At 44.3% G+C, this 19063-nt stretch overlaps 1 protein-coding gene across 5 annotated transcripts in view; it reads right to left on the bottom strand.

The window, feature by feature from the left end:
* USP37 (ubiquitin specific peptidase 37) overlaps window positions 1-19063 on the bottom strand; it is a 539331-nt gene that overhangs the window by 3942 nt on the left and 516326 nt on the right. For 4 of the 5 annotated variants that reach the window (XM_029605048.1, XM_029605049.1, XM_029605047.1 and 1 more), the window contains one exon: window positions 15003-15141. In XM_029605048.1, the coding sequence (XP_029460908.1) occupies window positions 15003-15141 (139 nt within the window). Of the gene's footprint in view, window positions 1-14998; window positions 15142-19063 lie in introns of those variants that run through there. The other variant, XM_029605051.1, reaches the window with a different exon arrangement.

Raw genomic sequence — 19063 nt, 5'->3', positions numbered from 1 at the left:
GGGCTCCCCACCCTCGTAGGCTCACATCCATGGTGAGCAGAATTCAGGTCGGTGGGGATAGCCTTACTCCCTTGCTCAGATGGTCTTCTTGTAGCCACCATTGTAGCTGTGTTCGAACTTCCTCCAGGAGCTCGAGGCGAACGGAGTAATTCTGGGACATCGGATTCCATCATGATAGTAGGGAATGCTGTAGGGGTCGCATGTGAGCTCTTGCTCATGGAACCACTTCCAATGTGGATGTCATAAGATCGAGGACTTGGAGGTAGCCCCACACATAGGGGCGAAGACTGCTTAACAGGTTTCGCAATTGGTTCATCAGTTTTGTTCTCCTTATAGGAGTCAGAATGACCTTGTTTTGTCTGGTGTCGAACTGGACTCCCAGGTATTCCAGAGATTGGGAGGGCTGCAGGCAGCTCTTGTTTGTGTTGACCACCCACCTGAGGTTCTCCAGTAGAGTTTTGACTCTGGTGGTCACCTGATGACTTTCCTCTGGGGATTTTGCCCTGATCAGCCAATCGTCCAGATGTGGGTGTACGAGGATTCCTTCTTTCCTCAGTGTCACCGCCACTACAAGCATTATCTTGGTGAACGTTTGGGGTGCTGTGGCTAGCCCGAAGGGTAGTGCCTGGAACTGGTAGTGGTGGTCCAGGATCGAGAAGCGTAAAAAACTCTGATGCTCGTGATGGACCGGGATTTGCAGGTAGGCTTCTGACAGATCCAGGGATGAGAGAAATTCTCCTGGCTGTATCGCCTTTATGACCGAGCGTAGGGTTTCCATGTGAAAGCGAGGTAACCTCAGGTGGCGGTTGACGGACTTGAGGTCCAGGATGGGCCAGAACATACCTTCTTTCTTGGGAACGATAAAATAGATGGAATAGTGCCCAGTATTTTGTTGATGCGTGGGCACCGGCGTTATAGCCTTTAAGTTGAGCAATTTGGTCAGTGTGGTTTCCACTGCCGTCCTCTTGGAAAGGTCGTGGCAAGGAGATTTCACAAATTTGTCCGGAGGAATGTTGGGGAAGTCCATAAAATATCCCTCTCGAATGATGGTTAGGACCCACTTGTCCGAAGTTATCTCGACCCATCTTTGGTAGAATAGGGCAAGTCTGCCCCCTGTGGCTTCTTCCTGTGGATCGGTCGGCTGATCTTCATTGCGGGGTGTGGCTGGGGCCTGGACACACGCCGGCTCCCCTTTTGCTGTGTTTGTTCCGAAAGGACTGGCCCCTGCCTGCGGGGCGAGATGCTTGATATGTACTTTTGCACGGTTTGAAGCGCTGTGATCCCCTGCCCTTAGATATTCGGGGGGAGGAGTGCTGGCTTCTCTTGTTCTTGTCCTCCGGTAGCCGCAGTACTGGGAATTTGCCCTATTTGTCGGCTAACTTCTCCAGTTTGCTTCCGAACAGGAGGGTTCCCTTAAAGAACATTCTCATGAGTCTCGTCTTGGATGTCGCGTTGGCTGACCAGCTTCGGAGCTAGAGTTGTCTTCTGGCTGCCACAACGGACGAAACGCCTCTGGCTGCGGTGCGCACCAGGTCGGAGGTCGCATCCATGAGGAATGATACTGCTGGTTTTAGTGCTTCGATGGGTGTGGTGGCATTCCTGGTCTTTGATAAGCAGGTGCGTGTCACCACGGCGCAGCAGGCCGCGATCTGTAGTGACATAGCTGATACGTCGAATGACTGTTTGAGGATGGATTCCAGACGTCTGTCCTGGGCATCCTTGAGTGCTGCTCCTCCTTCGACTGGGATAGTAGTGCGTTTTTGAGACCGCACAGACCATGGCATCCACTTTGGGAAATGCCAGGAGATCTTTGGCGGTGGGGTCCAGGGGGTATAGGGCTGCCAGGGTCTGTCCCCCCCTTTGAAAGTGGCCTCCGGAGTCTCCCATTCCAGGTCAATCAGCTGTTGAACGGCTTGCAGTAAAGGGAAATGGTGGGAGGCCTGATGGAGTCCCTTGAGGAGGGGGGTTCGTCTTCGGTTCCCCTGTGGCACTTGTCCCTGGGATAACGAGCTCTTTCAAGCTGTGAGCCATGAGGTCTGATAGTTCGTCTTTGGCGAAGAACTGCCTCATTGTTCGGTAGGATTCCGTTCCTGGAGGGATTTCCCCTTCCTCCAGGGAGTCTTGATCCTCGTCCGAGGTGTCTGTGTCCCCAACATTGGGGCTTTGAGGCAGGATGGGCACTCCTCTGGGTTTAGAGGGTCCTGGGATGTTAGGGTCCTCTAGGGGAGGCTGTGGTTATGTCATCGGGGGCGCAGGTTGCATGTGGACAAAGGTATGTAGGCCTTTGAAGAATTCTACCCAGGAGAAAGATGCTGGGTCTAAATTGAGAGGTGCTGAGTCCCAGGGGAGCCCCGTTTGAGGGAGGCTCCCGCTGGGGGTAGCCAGATCCGGTGTACTGTCGGTGGATCCAGATCCCAGTGTCGTGCAAGCGTGCATAGAGTCCCAAACTGCTATGGAGATGCAGAAATACAGAGGAATAGAGCTTCCTGCAGGGGTATATGTAATAGGGCTGACGTCAGATTGAAATCTGACTCCGCCTTCAACTGCTATCAGGAGCACACTATACCCATTGGTCCTGAGTCCATCTGCTACACGCTAGGAAAATTTATGTCAAAGTTTCTAGAATTTTGACTTGCCACCCTGAGCATGCCCAGCATGCCCTATATCACGCTTCCACGCGGGATTCCTCTTCAGTCTTATAATATAGAGTTAGAGATAAATGAAAAAATAGGAGAAACCCAACTCCACATGGTGGCAGGCAAGTTTCATGAGGACTTACATCCTGCTATCCTTGGAGAACACCTGTTACAGGTAAGCAACTCTGCTTACTCCAAAAACAAGGACAGTAGTCCTCGCACATGGGTGAATCCCTAGCTACAGGCTGCTCCCCAACATAAAAGGGGGACCAACAGACACTAAAACCAGGTGCCAACGTGCACAACAACAATGGTGCTGTTGGTAACAGAAGAGGAGACAACCTGAACCCAAACAATGGGCCCTAGGCCGGAAACAGTTGGGAAAGACTGGCCCAACCGTCATGTTGGCCATCCCTACCCAAGCAATAATGAGATGTGAATGTATGGGGAGAACGTCACATCGCAGCTTTGCAGATCTCCTCCACGAGAACTACTCTCAAGTGGGCCACCAATGCTGCCATGGTTCTGACAGAATGAGCCTTGACATGACCCTCAAGATGCAGTCCTGCCTGGGCATAACATAAGGAGATGCAATCTGCTAGCCAACTGGATGGTGTCTGTTTGGCAATGGCAATGCCCAACCTATTCCTATCAAAAGAAATAAAAAGTTGGGTGTGCTGTCTATGGGCTTCTGTCCTATTTCTCCTATGCAATGTAACTTTTTTCTTGTCTCAATTTATTTAAGTTAATATGTTTTATCATTATGTTTTAATGTTTTTATTAACTGTGTACGTTTTATTTTGTAAACCACTTATAACTGCTATAAATAAAATAAATAAATAAAAATAAATAAGGTTCGCTTGCAGTCAAAACTGTGCAGGGCTCATTCACCTTGTTGCTACTGGGGCCTGGGAAAGAATGCTGGCAGGACGATGGACTGGTTAAGATGGAAGTCTTCACCACCTTAGGAACTTAGGGATGCGTACGCAAAACCCCCCATCATGATAAAACTTAGTGTAAAGTGGATAAATCACTAAGGCCTGGAGCTCACTGACTCTGCGTGCTGAGGTGATCGCCTCCAAAAATATGACCTTCCAGGTCAGGTACTCCATATCACAAGTTTGCAGTGGTTCAAAAGGAGCTTTCAACAGCTGAGCTAACACCACGATGAGGTCCCAAGACACAGCGGGAGGTCTTAGGGAAGGCTTCAATTGAAGCAGGCCCCTCATAACATGTCCAACTATAGGCTTTATAGACATAGTCGTATCATCTATACCATGGTGGGATGTGCCAATTGCACTCAGATGAACTCTAATGGAGTTGGTTTTCAAGCCAGTCTCTGACAGGTGTAGAAGCAGTTTTTGTGTGGGGCAGGAGAATGGATCTAGGGCTTTCTGCTCACACCATATGGAAAACCTCCTCCACTTCAGTCCATAGGACTTTCTAGTGGAAGGCTTTCTAGAAGCCACCAGGACCTGAGACGCATCCTCTGATAGATCAAGTGGTTTCAGAATTAACCTCTCAACATCCTGCAATCGCCGGGGAGGGCCTGCGCGATCGGCGCCGAGCCCCACCGGGGGAAGGCCAGGTAATCACGCTCCCCACCCGGTCGACCTCAGCGCTGACAGCGCAGCCTAGCAAAACTTTAAAAAAGCTGCAAAGTGCAAGGGAACCGCGCCGAGACCAGCTTAATCCCGCCCACCAACCAGCGCCTCCAATCGGAGCTCGGCCTGCGGGGATTTAAAAATCAGTGCTCTGTGCGGCGCCAGGCGCACGAAGGAGCGCGAACTAAGGGGCCTGCCCCTTAGCGCGCTCCTTGGAGTGCCCCAGGCCCAGGTCCAACTTTTTCAAAGAAGCCACCTACCTCAGGATTCGTCTGCACTACTACCACGTTATGTGAAGCGCCTACACGGTCCATATGCCTACAGTACGCCGGCGACCCTAGCGCACCCGGAGCAGACTGTGAGTATCCCTAGTACTCTCGCTTCCAATCCACTAATAATCGACAGCCTCTACCACTCGCCATCATCATCCTTTCACATAATTAAGTCTTGGAGCCCCAAAACAGTTTACTGTTCATAACTAGAGACTACTAGATTTCTTCCAGTATAGAAACACTTCCAGCAATCATACAGACAACCCCCATCCCATCACTCTCGCTGAGGACAGAGCACCCCTCCAGTCGAATCCAGCACGCATACAGACACCTTCAGCAATCATCCAGACCTCTCTCCATCCAGACAGACACCCTCAACGCCCACTCAGACGTCTCTAGCATTCCTACAGACTCCCACCAGTTTGCATACAGACCCCACCAATCTTCTTTCAGACTACACCTCTTCCAGAACCCCATTCATCATGCACACCTACAACATCCCAATCATTCACAACCAAAGGAGAAACTCCATAATTAACTTCACCAACGTCAAACAAAAAAGAATTAGTCCAATCATGACCTCACCATTGAACCAACTACTAGGTCTCACGCTACTCTCAGTAACCCTTATCAATGCACAATCCCTAACTAAAAAGACACACATCCTCAACGACTACCTCCTGGATACCATCCCAGACATCTGTGCCATCACAGAAACCTGGCTAAAAAACTTGGACATTGCTCTAATCAACCAACTACCTACTCATATATATGACATCTTCACCTTCCACAGACACAAAAAAAGAGGAGGCGGTCTTCTTCTAGCTACCAAGAAAGAACTCAGGCTAACCGCACATACTATCAAGACTGAGTCCAAATTGGAATTGGGTCTAGTCAAATCAAAACAACTACAACTACTGTTAGTCTACGCTCCTCCTGGAATTCTAGAAACGGATCCCTCGCCCCTCATAGAATCCATTGTGAAACATATCAATTCAGACCTCCCAACCATGATCATGGGTGACTTTAACCTCCATACTGACACCACACCTCGCTCCTCGAATTGTGAAGCCCTCCTCACCACCCTCAGTGCAATGGGATTCACTCAGACCATCAACAGCCCTACACATAAAGCTGGACACACTCTGGATCTAATTTTCATCAACTCTAACTTCTCTTGCACATCAGAACCCTCTTGTACCCCAATCCCCTGGTCAGACCATTTCCTGATAGAATCCTCCTTCTCCACATACAAACAGACACACACCTCACCTCACCTTTCTACCATTCAATTCAGGAAATCATGCCCATCCGATATACTTAGTGATCAGCTCTCCAAGGAACTCATTAACCTAGACCTATTCAATCCTGACTCAGCCCTATCCTCCTGGCATAAGATTACAGAAGCAGTTGCGAACAAATGGTGCCCAATAGTCTCCAAAACAATCAATCCAACAAAAAAAGGAAATCAACCCTGGTTCACCCCTGAACTAAAACAGATGAAACAGGACCTACGTCACAAGGAAAATAGATGGCGCAAAACCCCCAACACATCTACCCTTTCAGCTTACAAAGGATTTTTACATCACTACAGGACCTCTATTCTACTAACAAAAAGGGAATTCTATGCCAACAAAATACACCATCTCCAGTATGATGCCCAGGCCCTGTTCTCATACGTAACACAAATCACTAAATCAACCCCGCCGTCTATTCCAGACGAACAAGCACTATCTAAGGCTAATGAACTTGCTTCATTTTTCCAACAGAAGATCTCGAATACGCTCGCCCTCCTACCTCCAATTACTACACCTCTCACTTCAGGCGAGAATCCTCATTCCCTCATGAGAGCCAAGCTTGACAGCTTCGAATCAATCTCCACCAAAGAGATCGAATCCCTCCTAAAAAGACAGAAACCTTCTAGCCACCCAGCAGATAATATCCCGTCGAAACTCTTGCTTCTCATTCCAAACATGATCTCAGGACCTCTGACAAGTATCATAAACTGCTTTCTAACTCAAGGGAGTTACCCAGACAGACTAAAAACCGCTTCACTCAAACCCCTCCTTAAGAAACACAATTTAGACCCTAATGAACCAGCCAACTTCAGACCCATCTCTAATCTCCCATTCTTAGCCAAACTAACGGAGAAACTGGTAAACACCCAGCTCTCAGAGTATCTAGAAGATCACAATATCCTATACCCTTCGCAATATGGTTTCCGCAAATCACGCAACACGGAAACCCTCCTCATTTCACTTACAGACCATATTATAATGGGTTTAGACAAAGGCCACTCCTTTTTATTAGTCCTGCTAGACATCTCGGCGGCATTTGACACTGTCAACCACTCCATCCTTCTGGATCGCCTAGCAGATATCGGTATCTCCGGATCAGCCCACAGTTGGTTCAAGTCCTTCCTCTGCAATAGAACCTTCAAAGTCAAAATCAATAATAAAGAATCACCCTTAACAAAGTCCACTCTTGGTGTACCACAAGGATCCTCCTTATCTCCAACCCTCTTTAACATCTACCTCCTCCCCCTCTGCCAATTGCTAACCGATCTTAATCTAATTCATTATCTGTACGCAGACGACGTGCAGATTCTAATCCCTATAACAGAATCTATCTCAAAAGCTCTCACCCACTGGAATAACTGCCTTTTATCTATCACCAGTCTTCTCAACAGCTTAAACTTGGTCCTCAATGCCTCGAAGACGGAGCTCCTCCTCATCTCTTCAAATGAAGATAATATCCCCCCACCATCCCCACATCACCCATAAGCATGTTAGAGACCTTGGGGTACTTCTAGATAATCGACTAAACCTAAAGAAAATGGTCAACACTACATCCAAAGACTGCTTCTACAGACTCCAGGTTCTAAAACGACTCAAACCACTCCTATTTTTCCATGACTTCAGGACAGTCCTCCAAGCGTTGCTATTCGCCAAGATAGACTACTGCAGTGCCCTCTTCCTAGGCCTCCCCAAATCTACCACCAAACCACTGCAGATGATACAAAATGCCGCAGCGAGATTGCTGACCAACACCAGCCGTGGTGAACACATCTCACCCATCCTCAGAAACCTACATTGGTTACCAGTGAATTTTAGAATCCTATACAAATCAATCACCCTAATACCCAAATCCATCCACCATCAACTTCAACTCGACCTTGAAATCCCCTTCAAACTACACTCCTCCAACAGACCAACTAGAGATATTCACAAAGGAACTCTGAAATTTCCCCCAACTAAAGCCACACACCTTTCCTCGACCAAAGACCGAGCGTTTTCGATAGCAGGCCCATCTATCTGGAATAACATCCCCTCAGACCTCAGATTGGAACCCTGCCTTTTAACATTCAGAAAAAAATTCAAGACATGGCTCTTTCACCAAGCCTTCTCTGATCCCCCAGACAATCACTAGTTGCCCATATTCTCACCTGGACGATGGTCTCTTATCTTCCTGAACGATGGACTCTGGCACTTCCAGGTTAAAGCACTTTAGCTTTAACCCGTATTCTTCTACTGTATTATTTTATAATTACTACCGCCTTTACCTTCTTTCCAGCTATTTAAGCTTCCAAGTTCTTTACTCCTTGTTGAATGTAACTTTGCCTTATTCACCTCTATTGTTTAATTACTTTAGTTGTCACTTCAGTTATACCCTTGTTCAATGTAAACCGATCTGATATGGTTATTACTATGAAGGTCGGTATAAAAAAAGTGTTAAATAAATAAAATAAATAAATAAACATCCAGGCTGCGAGTGACAGGGCCTTGGGATGTCACAACCTGCCTCGATCTCGCGTGATGAGATCTGGGGAAGTCCCCAGATTGATCAGTCTCCGGATGGACAACTCCCATATGAGTTGAAACCAGACCCGTCTTGGCCAATAAGGGTCTATGAGGATCATAGTCTCCTTGTCTTTGCGAAGCTTCAAGAGAGATTTCGCCACTAAAGGAATTGGAGGATATGCATTCAGAAGACCCTTGCCCCAGTGACAGGGCGTCTGAGGCTGCTTTGTCATTTGAAATTATCTATATGGCATAGTTTTTCATCTCCCTTTCCATGAACAGGTAATACTTCTGAAAAGACTTTGCAGTGTTATCTTATCTTTCCTAGATTTCTTCCATTTCTATTGAGGTCAATGTTCCCCAGATGGATGATAACATTAATATTAAAGTTCCTACTTTCTTCTTCAATGACTATCTGGTTTGCATTTCTACTAGCTGAGGATCCTAGAAGGCATTTAACTGTTGTGTCACCATCAAAATGTGCTCCCACACTGTTTACTCTGATGACAAAGTCTCCCAGCAGAAGTAGCTTTCTTTTATGACATTTAATTCTTTCAAAGGTGCATTGAGTGACTTCTCTTTTAGAAATCACTTTGAGATCTATTGCTTGAGGTTTTTTCATTCTACAATGTAGAAAAGACATTATGTATAGGTAACTGGAGAGAGTGGGTTTCTCTTCATCATAGGCCTTATTCTGTCAAAGCCTATAGTTAACCAATTGTTCCTGGGTTTTTGAATCCTGGATGTCTGACATCTCTGGGCTGATGCACAGTTGCAGCACAGGATGCTGCAACTGTAAACCATTTTTTCCTGGGTTTCTGAAACCTCTGTGGGAGATGGGCGAGAGATACTGGATAGTTCAAGGAAGGGGAGGGTAACTGAAACCTGGACAGTTCCTCCCTTAGATGAATCAGCTCCATTTTAATTGCAGAAAGCTGAAGGCAAAAGGAACAACCTTTGATTCTCCAAATGATAGGCCTTGTGACATAAGTACCACAACTGTTGCACTGAATGAAAGACATTTTGTTAAATTATCACTAATTCCTTAAAAACCTATAGATAAGATATAGTAAAATTTAGACTATAGCAAAAGATTTTTTAATAGATATCTGAAATAAAAACTAAAAGTATTAGTGTTAGCCAGTAAACATTAATAGGTAGAATATGAAAACCAATTTTTACAAGCAATATGACAGTTTAAGTTACTATTATCTGAGCTGTAAGGAACTACTACATAATGGGAGATTAAATAATTGAAGATAATTAACTATGAGTCAGGGAAGATTATATAAGAAAAGTAAACTCAGGGGTGGGGGGTACAGGGGGTAAGAAATGGGGAACCAAACAGTTGAGATTACTTGTAGGGAAAAAAAAACATTTCAGATAGCTTGTAGCTGCCTCTCACAGGAAAACCTGCAGACAATGGCTAATTTCTGTTCCCAAATGCTGGTCTCTAGGCTAATGAATACACCTGACAAAGGGACAAAAACAGACAGAGCAAGGAGAGCACACAGATACTAAACTGCAGGTGCGGTATTTATTTAATAAGGGATGGTATTAGTCGTTATACAGTCTGGCAGAGTCTAAGGCCCACTATGTGGCTTGCAGACAGTGGAAAGAAGAGGAAAAAAGAAAAAGAAAAAAAGAAAATAAAACTACCATAAGGTAAAGGAAAGAAAAACAGCTGCAGCTCTAGAAAAAAAACAATTTCAAAAACAGTGAGGAAGAGCAAAGCTGAATAATGTGACACACACGGCTCCAGCGACCACATGGCTCCGTGGAATAAAAGACTGAGGGACTCTGCCTAGGGGGCAGGGTGGAGATTACAGCTGTACATGCTCAGAAGGGCATGTTTGAAAGTTCTTGAATCTTTGAGATCAAAGTTCTAGAGTGGGCTCTATCCAATTATGTCACCTATATGCGAGGACTATCATCCTGCTTGTCCTTGCAGAAAATAATTACTTAGCAGACTATAAATACTATAATAAAAGAGCTGCTTACCTGTAACAGGTGCTCTCTGAGGACAGCAGGCTGTCAGTCCTCATGACATCAACGGATAGAACCTGGCACAGAGAACTTATGTCAAAGTTTCTAAAACTTTGACTGAGCTTCTCTAAGCATGCCAGCATGTATTATACCATGCATCCACACAGGGGTCCCCTCAGACTTAGAACAGAATTGAGAATAAAAATTGAAAATAAGATCCCATGAAATGGAAACAACTCTATGGGGTGGACGGTGGGTTTCGGGAGGACCGACATTCTGCTATCCTTGGAGAAAACCAGAGATGGATGTGAAGGGCCTGCTGCTGCTGACAGGGGCCGAGAAAGTGGAGGATATTATCTCCTTGGGTGGAAGAAAAACTTCCTCTGATCAGACCTTGGAGACCTCCTAGCAGAGGACGGATCCTGGGCGCTGGTGCAGAGTTGTTAGAGTGTCACATTGAGTTCCCGCATCTGAGTCACCGCAACCTTCACCTTATCTCTGAAGAGATTCTTTCCAGTGCATGGCATGTCAGTGAGTCGTTCCTGCACTTCCTGACGGAGATAGGATGCCCTCTGCCAGGCAAGTCTGCAGGCACCAATTCCAGCTGAAGAGACCCTTGATTCTGTCTCGAAGACATTGTAGGTCCTTGTGTTTTCTGCACTCCACGCCCTCATGCACCAGCGACTGAAGCGTGTCCTGCTGCTATTGAGGCAACTGCTTGGACACCTCCTGCACCTGCTTCCAGATGTCCCACTATATTGGTTCATGCAGAGCTGGTAAGCTGCTATGTGGGCATTAAGCATGGCACCCTGAAAAACTTTCCTCCCAAGAGCATCTATGGCCCTATGATCCTTCCCCAGGGGTTCCGAGGAATGGGTCCAAGTGTGCCTGGCCTTTTTGAGAGCAGATTCTCTACCACAGATTAGTGTGGCAGCTGACACTTGTCAAATCAGAGAGCTTTTTGGACAAGATATAATGCGTCTGCCTTCCTATTCATGGGAGGAACTGAGAGGGGGTGCTCCCACATCCTCATCAGCAACTCCACAAAGAGCTTGTGCACTGGGACTGCCACAATCTTTGTGGGAGGCTCCACCACTGTAGGATTGTGTAGAAATTTTGCAGACAGTTAATTAGTGGATGTGAAGACAAATGTATGCAAAAGTGGGAGATAGCTGAAACAAGCAAAACTCAGAACTCAGACCAGCTACAAGGTCGTTTCCTGCATAACTAAGATTAGGTTAGAAGCAGAACTCTCTTACATAAAGATTAGGAACAAAACAGCTGCAGCTTCACACAAAACAGTAGGGCAGGAAGGCCAAAATGAAGCATAAAAGCTAAGAGAATCAGGATGAAGATTCAAGTGCCATCAGCCATTTGAAGACCCGAGACTGAATCTCCAGTATTGAGTTCCTGATTTCCTGATACTGTCTTGCACCTGGAACATGTGAGGGAAGTGTCACTGTAAATATCTTTTGCTACTGCTTTTTTTTTTTTTTAATGTATTTAACATTTGGCATCTAACTGAATATAAGAATTCATACTCTGATTTCTGCCTTTGTGCAATTCATTCTATGATGTAATAGTCACAGATACAAGGATATCCAGCATTCTGTGCCAAGTATTCTCTTCAACTGTAACTGAAAGGGGATGCCGCCATCATTCTAATAAATCCTGCAAAAGAGAGGTCTTCCAGAGGAGACTTCCTTCTGTTTGGGGGGGGGGGGGGGGAAGGGGATGTTGGATCTGAAGGGAGACCATCTGACATGTCATGAGAGACGTCTGAGTCATCATTCACCTAGGGGTCATATGGGTCCTCGTCCTCACTGCCTGAAGGAGGGGATGGGGTCCTAGACCCTCAGCTGCCCACCAAAGTATGGGTATGGACTCAACTGGCCATAGGAGCTTGGGCTCCGGTATTTGCCCCAGTCCCCAGAGCAGCTTCCTTCTCTGAGGAACCGTAGATAAGCACTGGATTGGTGGTGGTACCCCCGATGTCCCACAAGGCATCGATGTTGCCCCAGGAACCAACAAAGGCTGTGTTGATAACACTCCGATGGGCACATGCAGGGATTCAAACAGTGCCTCAAGGACGGATGGTGCCGTTCCCAGTGCTGTAGGCATCACAACGCTGACGCTCCACATCGCTCTTTCCACGGTCAACTGCATGCGCCTCTCCAGCACCTCCTCGAAAAGCGCCTATGCCATGATCGACTGGGACCCAGGAGGTGTAGCCACATCCTCTTTGGAACCAACAGGAGAATTGGTGGTGGGCATTGGAGCTGGTAGAGACTGTCGCGTACCCCAGATATCGATCGAGGCTTAGTCCTCTTCACCACAGGGTTGCTTCAAGGGTATAATACATGGTATAATGCATGTATTATACCCTTGTATTATACCATGTATTATACTACAAAGCCATCCACAATCAACTCCCACTAGACCTTCAGATCCCTCTCAAACTCTACTCATCCGCAAGACCTATCAGAGAAGCATATAAAGGTACCCTACAAGTCCCACCAACTAAATCCACCCGCCTAACTTCAACCAAAGAACATGCATTCTCCACCGCGGGCCCCGTCATTTGGAACAATCTGCCGACAGACCTTAGACTGGAACCCTGCCTTCTTACCTTCCAAAGAAAACTTAAGACCTGGCTTTTCCTCCAAGCCTTCCCCTAATATCTACAATGTCAATCCAGACTCAGCCCAACTGACGAGACGCTCACACCAGGCCCAGTATTCTTCATATGTATTTAACTTATAGTTTTATCGCTGTCTTTCTACTTCCTGGCTACTCTAGCCCCCCAAGTTCAATCTCCTTGTTATATGTAACTTTGCTTTGGCCTACTTGTTATTTGGTTATTTAATTATTATTTGGTTATTTATTATTTAGTTAGACCCTAAGTTCCATGTAAACTGGTTTGATATGAATCCTTTTCATGAAGGTCGGTATAGGAAAATGTTAAATAAATAAATAAATAAATAAATGCTGGGCATAATCAGAGAGGCTTAGTCAAAGTTTTATAATCTTTGTCATACGTTTTCCGTGTTGGGCTCCTTCTGATGATGTCACCCATGTGCTGGGACTGCCATCCTTCTTGTGCTCAGAGGATTAGAACTACCAATCCTAACAGAAATGCAAGCACTCAAGTAGCCAGGGTCTGTCTAGAATGCTATGCACGCCTTGTGTTCACTAGGTTGGTGGTGATGGGGCACCATCTGAAAAGACATAGGGACATGGAAGGCTGGATGACTTGGATAATAGCCATGCTTGTAGGACCTTGTGGTGGTCATGGGAGGGGCTCTAAAGAATGACAGGGCAAAAGTTCATTTTTCACACTGGTAAAGCCTGTGTACCTAGTATCCTGTATTCCACCAATTTTGAATCTAAATGTAGTGCTTTTAAGTATGTGGATAAATTGTATCCATAGACTTGCAAGCAAATTTCAAAGAGAACTCCCCATGGAGTTTCCCCTTTGAAAAGGTGAACTGGCAGGGAAATGCCAGTACTTCATTGCAGGTATTTTGTAACCATGTACTTTGTACCTGCATTGAAGTTCCTGTATTAAAAAGTACCTATAGGCATTTGAAAATGAAAACTCTGCCTAAACTTTCTCTCCCCCAACTTAACCCTCTTTCCCCTTCATGAATAACATTTTTGAACACTTGACTAACAGAGTACATCCTGGTCTTTTTGCCTAAAATATACCCCTTCCTCACATTCTAACACTAATCAACATCCGGTCACCACAGGGCTCTCCACCACACAACAAGTTAGAGATCTGGGAGTCATCATAGACAACAGACTCAGTCTCAACAAATTCGTCAACAACACAACAAAAGAATGTTTCTTTAAACTTCAAACATTAAAGAAACTCAAACCTCTCCTCCTATACAGAGACTTCCGCATGGTTTTACAAGCCATCATACTCCCAAAGCTGGATTATTGTAACTCTCTCCTCCTAGGCCTTCCAGCATGCACCATCAAACCACTTCAGATGGTCCTGAACGCCTCTGCAAGAATTCTATCAAATGCCAAAAAGAGAGATCATATCACCCCAATTCTCCACCATCTCCACTGGCTTCCAATTAAATACAGGATCCAGTTCAAGTCTTTAATGATGATACATAAGGCCTTACACAACATCGCACCTCTCAACCTAACATTCCAAATTCAATTACACACATCTGTGAAACCAACCAGAAGCGCCTATCAGAACAGACTAATCACACAACCTGCGAAATCCGTTCTGAGGAAACGTGCATTATCCACAGCGGGCCCTTCACTTTGGAACTCGCTCCCTCCAGACCTTCGTTTGGAACCATGCCACTCTACATTTAAAGGGAAACTTAAGACTTGGCTTTTCAAACAAGCTTTCCCCTAGAGCCAAGAACACGAAGAAAAGTCTTTTCAAGCCCACAACGAGTTATTCAGATCTATTTTTTTCTTCCTTTGTTAATCAGAAATTTACACATGCTGACTTCAATGTAAAACTTATTACTTTGTTTTTGTTCAATGTAAAACTTCTTTTATTCTGTTCTATGTAAACCGCTATTTGTAGCGATAGTTACTGTTCTTTGTGAACCGGGGTGATATGTATATTATACAGGAACCTCCGGTATATAAATTAATTTAAATAAATAAATAAATAAAATGCATTTGCTGGAATGATACATTTCTGGTGCTATTGTAATAGGCACTTACTTGTGCATGTAAAAGAAGATGTAGCCACTCCGGTCTCGATCATTCTGCACAGACATCTCCTGGGTCCTAGACACCTCTAGGTCATTATAGGTGAACCAGCCCTGTTTTTTCATATCATACACATCACTGATATAGTGGCCTTTAAAAAAAATGTAAAAAGAGAAAATTTATTTCACAGTACTATTAAAAACTAGCAGAGCCTGAATCTCTGAGAACTGCTATGTTCTACTATTTTTATCCCGCACAATCCCTTGTTCGCGGAGGATTACAACAAAAATTAATTATCAATAAAAGCACAAAAATATAACCAATCACAATTAAAATATAATAATAAAAAAAGTAAAAATTAAAAATAAACATTGACAAAATACAATCCAAATAAAAGCATTAATTTGGTTTGACAGCTAAAATACAACAGCAGAAATAAAACAAGCATTATAATCCGACTAGTATATTTATTTATTTATTTATTTATTTTGTATACCGACATTCGATTGAGATATCACATCGGTTTCCAGGTAACAGGTTGAATAGGGCGAGGTCTGCCCTATTTTACATTTAACAAGATAACAATTAATTAAACTATTGAAATAAAAAACATTGTAACATATGAATACATAGGGGAGTATAAATTTGTAGCATATATCCTATATACAATATGTACAGTATGACTAGGTTAAGATTAGGTCTGGTGTCAGAGGCTATGGAGTGAGGGGAGGGAGTGGGAATGGGGTAGGGGTGGGTTGGGGAGGAGAAGGGGGGGTGGAGGGGTATTGGGGGGGGAAGGGGGGTGGTTGTGAGGGGGGTGTTATGCGTTAGTGCATGTAATGAGTCAAGTGGGAAGATTTTCAAGAACATGCATTTGAGAAGGTTGGGAGGTATAGTATAGTATAGAGGATATTTAATAACAGTGTGTAATTAGGATTCATTAGTATCAAAAGTCTGCTTGAAATTGAAAGCTTTGACTTGTTTTCTGAAGGTGGATTAATATTGAATCAAACAAATTTCATATGGAAATTTACTATACAATGTTGGGCCAGCAACACAGAATGTTTGTTTTCTAGGCTCATCTAGATAGGCCTGCAGTACTGAGGTTACCTTTAACAGGGTGCGACCAGTCGATCGTAAGGAACATTGCAACTTGTATATTTTGAGGAGTATACCAAAAACAAATAGGTGTATCTGTACTGAGTAAGAACATAAGAACTTACTATACTGGGTCAGACCAAACGTCCACACCAAGCCCATTATCCTGTTTCCAACAGTGGATAGGCCAGGTCACAAGTACCTGGCAGGATTCCAAAGGGTAGGTAGATTCCATGCTGCTTACCCCAAGTATAAATAGAGCACTTCTGCAAGTCTACATAAATAATGGTTTATGGATATTTCCTCCAGGAACTTGTCCTAACCTTTTTTAAACACAGATACACTAACAACTTTCACCACATCCTCTGGCAATGAATTCATTTTATTTATTTATTTATTTGACCCACTCCACTCATTAGTTTATAGACCTCTATCATAAGAACATAAGAAACTGCCATACTTGGTCAGACCAAGGGTCCATCAAGCCCAGCATCCTGTTTCCAACAGTGGCCAGTCCAGGCTACAAGTACCTGGTAAGAACAAAAACACTAAGAGGATCCCATGCTACTGATGCCACTGCTATTTAGGGAATAGCAGTGGCTATTCCCTAAAGGCCCGATTTTAAAAGATCCAGATGTGTAATAAATGCGGGTTATGCGCACATTTTAGAATGGGCCTGGCCACGTACGTAACCCCTGTTACGCGCAGAAGTGTCGGGCCAAAAAAAGTGGTGGGGCGGTGGGCGGGACCCAGCTGGGACAGCGGCCATTAGGCCCTGTCCCAGAGAAGAGTTCGCCAACAGCCGGCAGGCGCATGGAAGATACTTCTGCTCGGGAGGAGCAGTAAGTATTAAAATAAAATAATGGGAAATGCTAGGGTAGGTTTAGGGGTCAGGGAGGAGAGGGGAAGGAGGAGGAAGGATAGGGTTAAGAAAGTTCCCTCCCAGTCCGCTCCTTAACTGAAGCGAACTAGGAAGGAACTGGGCAAAGGCCCGATTGCGTCGCTGCGCATACTTTTGAAATCTTTCCTTCCCTGCTCGAGTTGCAGGCTGTCTGCACATGCGCGTGTGGATGTTAAAATCCGGCATGCATATGCGCGCGGATATCACATTTTCTAACATGCACACGCTCACACACGCATATTATAAAATGATCACGTCCATGTGCGCGTGCCTGGAACTGCGCGCACATGGACGAATGTGCAGAGTTTTTAAAATCTACCCCAAGTCAACTTGATTAATAGCAGTTAATGGACTTCTCCTCCAAGAACTTATCCAAACCTTTTTTTAAACCCAGCTACACTAACTGCACTAACCACATCCTCTGGCAGAAAATTCAAGAACTTAATTGTACGTTGAGTGAAAAATAATTTTCTCCAATTAGTTTTAAAAGTGCTACTTGCTAACTTCATGGAGTGCCCCCTAATCCTTCTATTATCTGAAAGAATAAATAACTGATTCACATTTCCCTTTCTAGACCTCTCATGATTTTAAAGACCCCTCTCCTTCGTCTCTTCTTGAAGCTGAACAGCTCTAACCTCTTTAGCCTTTCCTCATAGGGGAGCTGTTCCCTGTACCTTCTCCACTGCAACTATATGTTTTTAAAGATGCGGCAACCAGAATTGTACACAGTACTCAAGGTGCGGTCTCACCATGGAGTAATACAGAGGCATTATGACATTTTCCGTTTTATTCACCATTCCCTTCCTAATAATTCCTGTTTGTTTTTTTTGACTGCCGCAGCACACTGAACCGACAAATTCAATGTATTATCCACTATAACACTTAGATCTTTTTCCTGGGTAGTAGCTCCTAATATGGAACCAAATTAGTGTATCTACAGCATGGGTTATTTTTCCCTATATGCATCACCTTGCACTTGTCCACATTAAATTTCATCTGCCATTTGGATGCCCTATCTTCCAGTCTCGCAAGGTCCTCCTACAATTTATCACAATCCACTTGTGATTTAATTACTCTGAATAATTTTGTATTGTCTTCAAATTTGATTGAAAAGCACTGGTCCAAGTACAGATCCCTGAGGCACTCCACTGTTTACCCTTTTCCACTGAGAAAATTGACCATTTAATCCTACTCTGTTTCCTGTCTTTTAACCAGTTTGCAATCCACGAAAGGACATTGCCTCCTATCCCATAACTTTTTAGTTTTCTTAGAAGCCTCCCATGAGGGACTTTGTCAAATGGCTTCTGAAAATCCAAATGCACTATTATTTTATTTATTTATTTAAAATATTTTCTATACCGCCGTTAAGTTAATTCACCATCACAACGGTTTACAAAAAGGCACAAATAGGGTTAAAAGTTGATGGGTATAGATAACATATTATAGGTGTGCCATTAGAGAACGGTAACATGTTTTTAATATAAAAAAGCTGTTATGTTGCTTATATGTTGGTTGAAAAAAAACTTCTTTATGGTTCCTATATAGATTTAACACTCTAATATGAAACAGGAGATAGGAGAGATAAATTTTAATAAAACTGATTGCTTGGTGCTTACTTATGTGCTCATTTGTTCTCTTCGTTCTGCTTATAAAAAGCTTGTTTAAAAAGCCAGGTTTTAGACTTACTTTGAAAAGTTTAAAGCTTCTCTGCAGTCTAATTTCGAGTGGCACTGAGTTTCACAGTACGGGTCCTGCCAGTGACAGCGCTCGCTCTCTTACTTGTGTGAGTCGTGCTGATTTAATAGATGGAACAGTTAATAGCGCCTTATTAGCCGATCTTAGATTTCTGTGTGGCACATATACATGAAGTGCTGTGTTTAGCCACTCCGCTTTTTCATCATGGATTAATTTATGTATTATACACAGTGCTTTATATTGTATTCTTTGTTCAATAGGTAGCCAGTATGGCTCTGCAAGTGTTCCTGTAATGTGGTCGCTTTTCTTTTTTCCTGTCAATATTTTAGCAGCTGAATTTTGCAGTATTTGGAGCGGTCTAATGGTCACTTGAGGTAAA

This window comes from Rhinatrema bivittatum, chromosome 6 (genome assembly GCF_901001135.1).
Source record: "Rhinatrema bivittatum chromosome 6, aRhiBiv1.1, whole genome shotgun sequence".
Classification (NCBI taxonomy): Eukaryota; Metazoa; Chordata; class Amphibia; order Gymnophiona; family Rhinatrematidae; genus Rhinatrema; species Rhinatrema bivittatum.
Note: the sequence above shows the minus strand (reverse complement) of the source record. Positions and strands in the feature narration are given on the sequence as shown.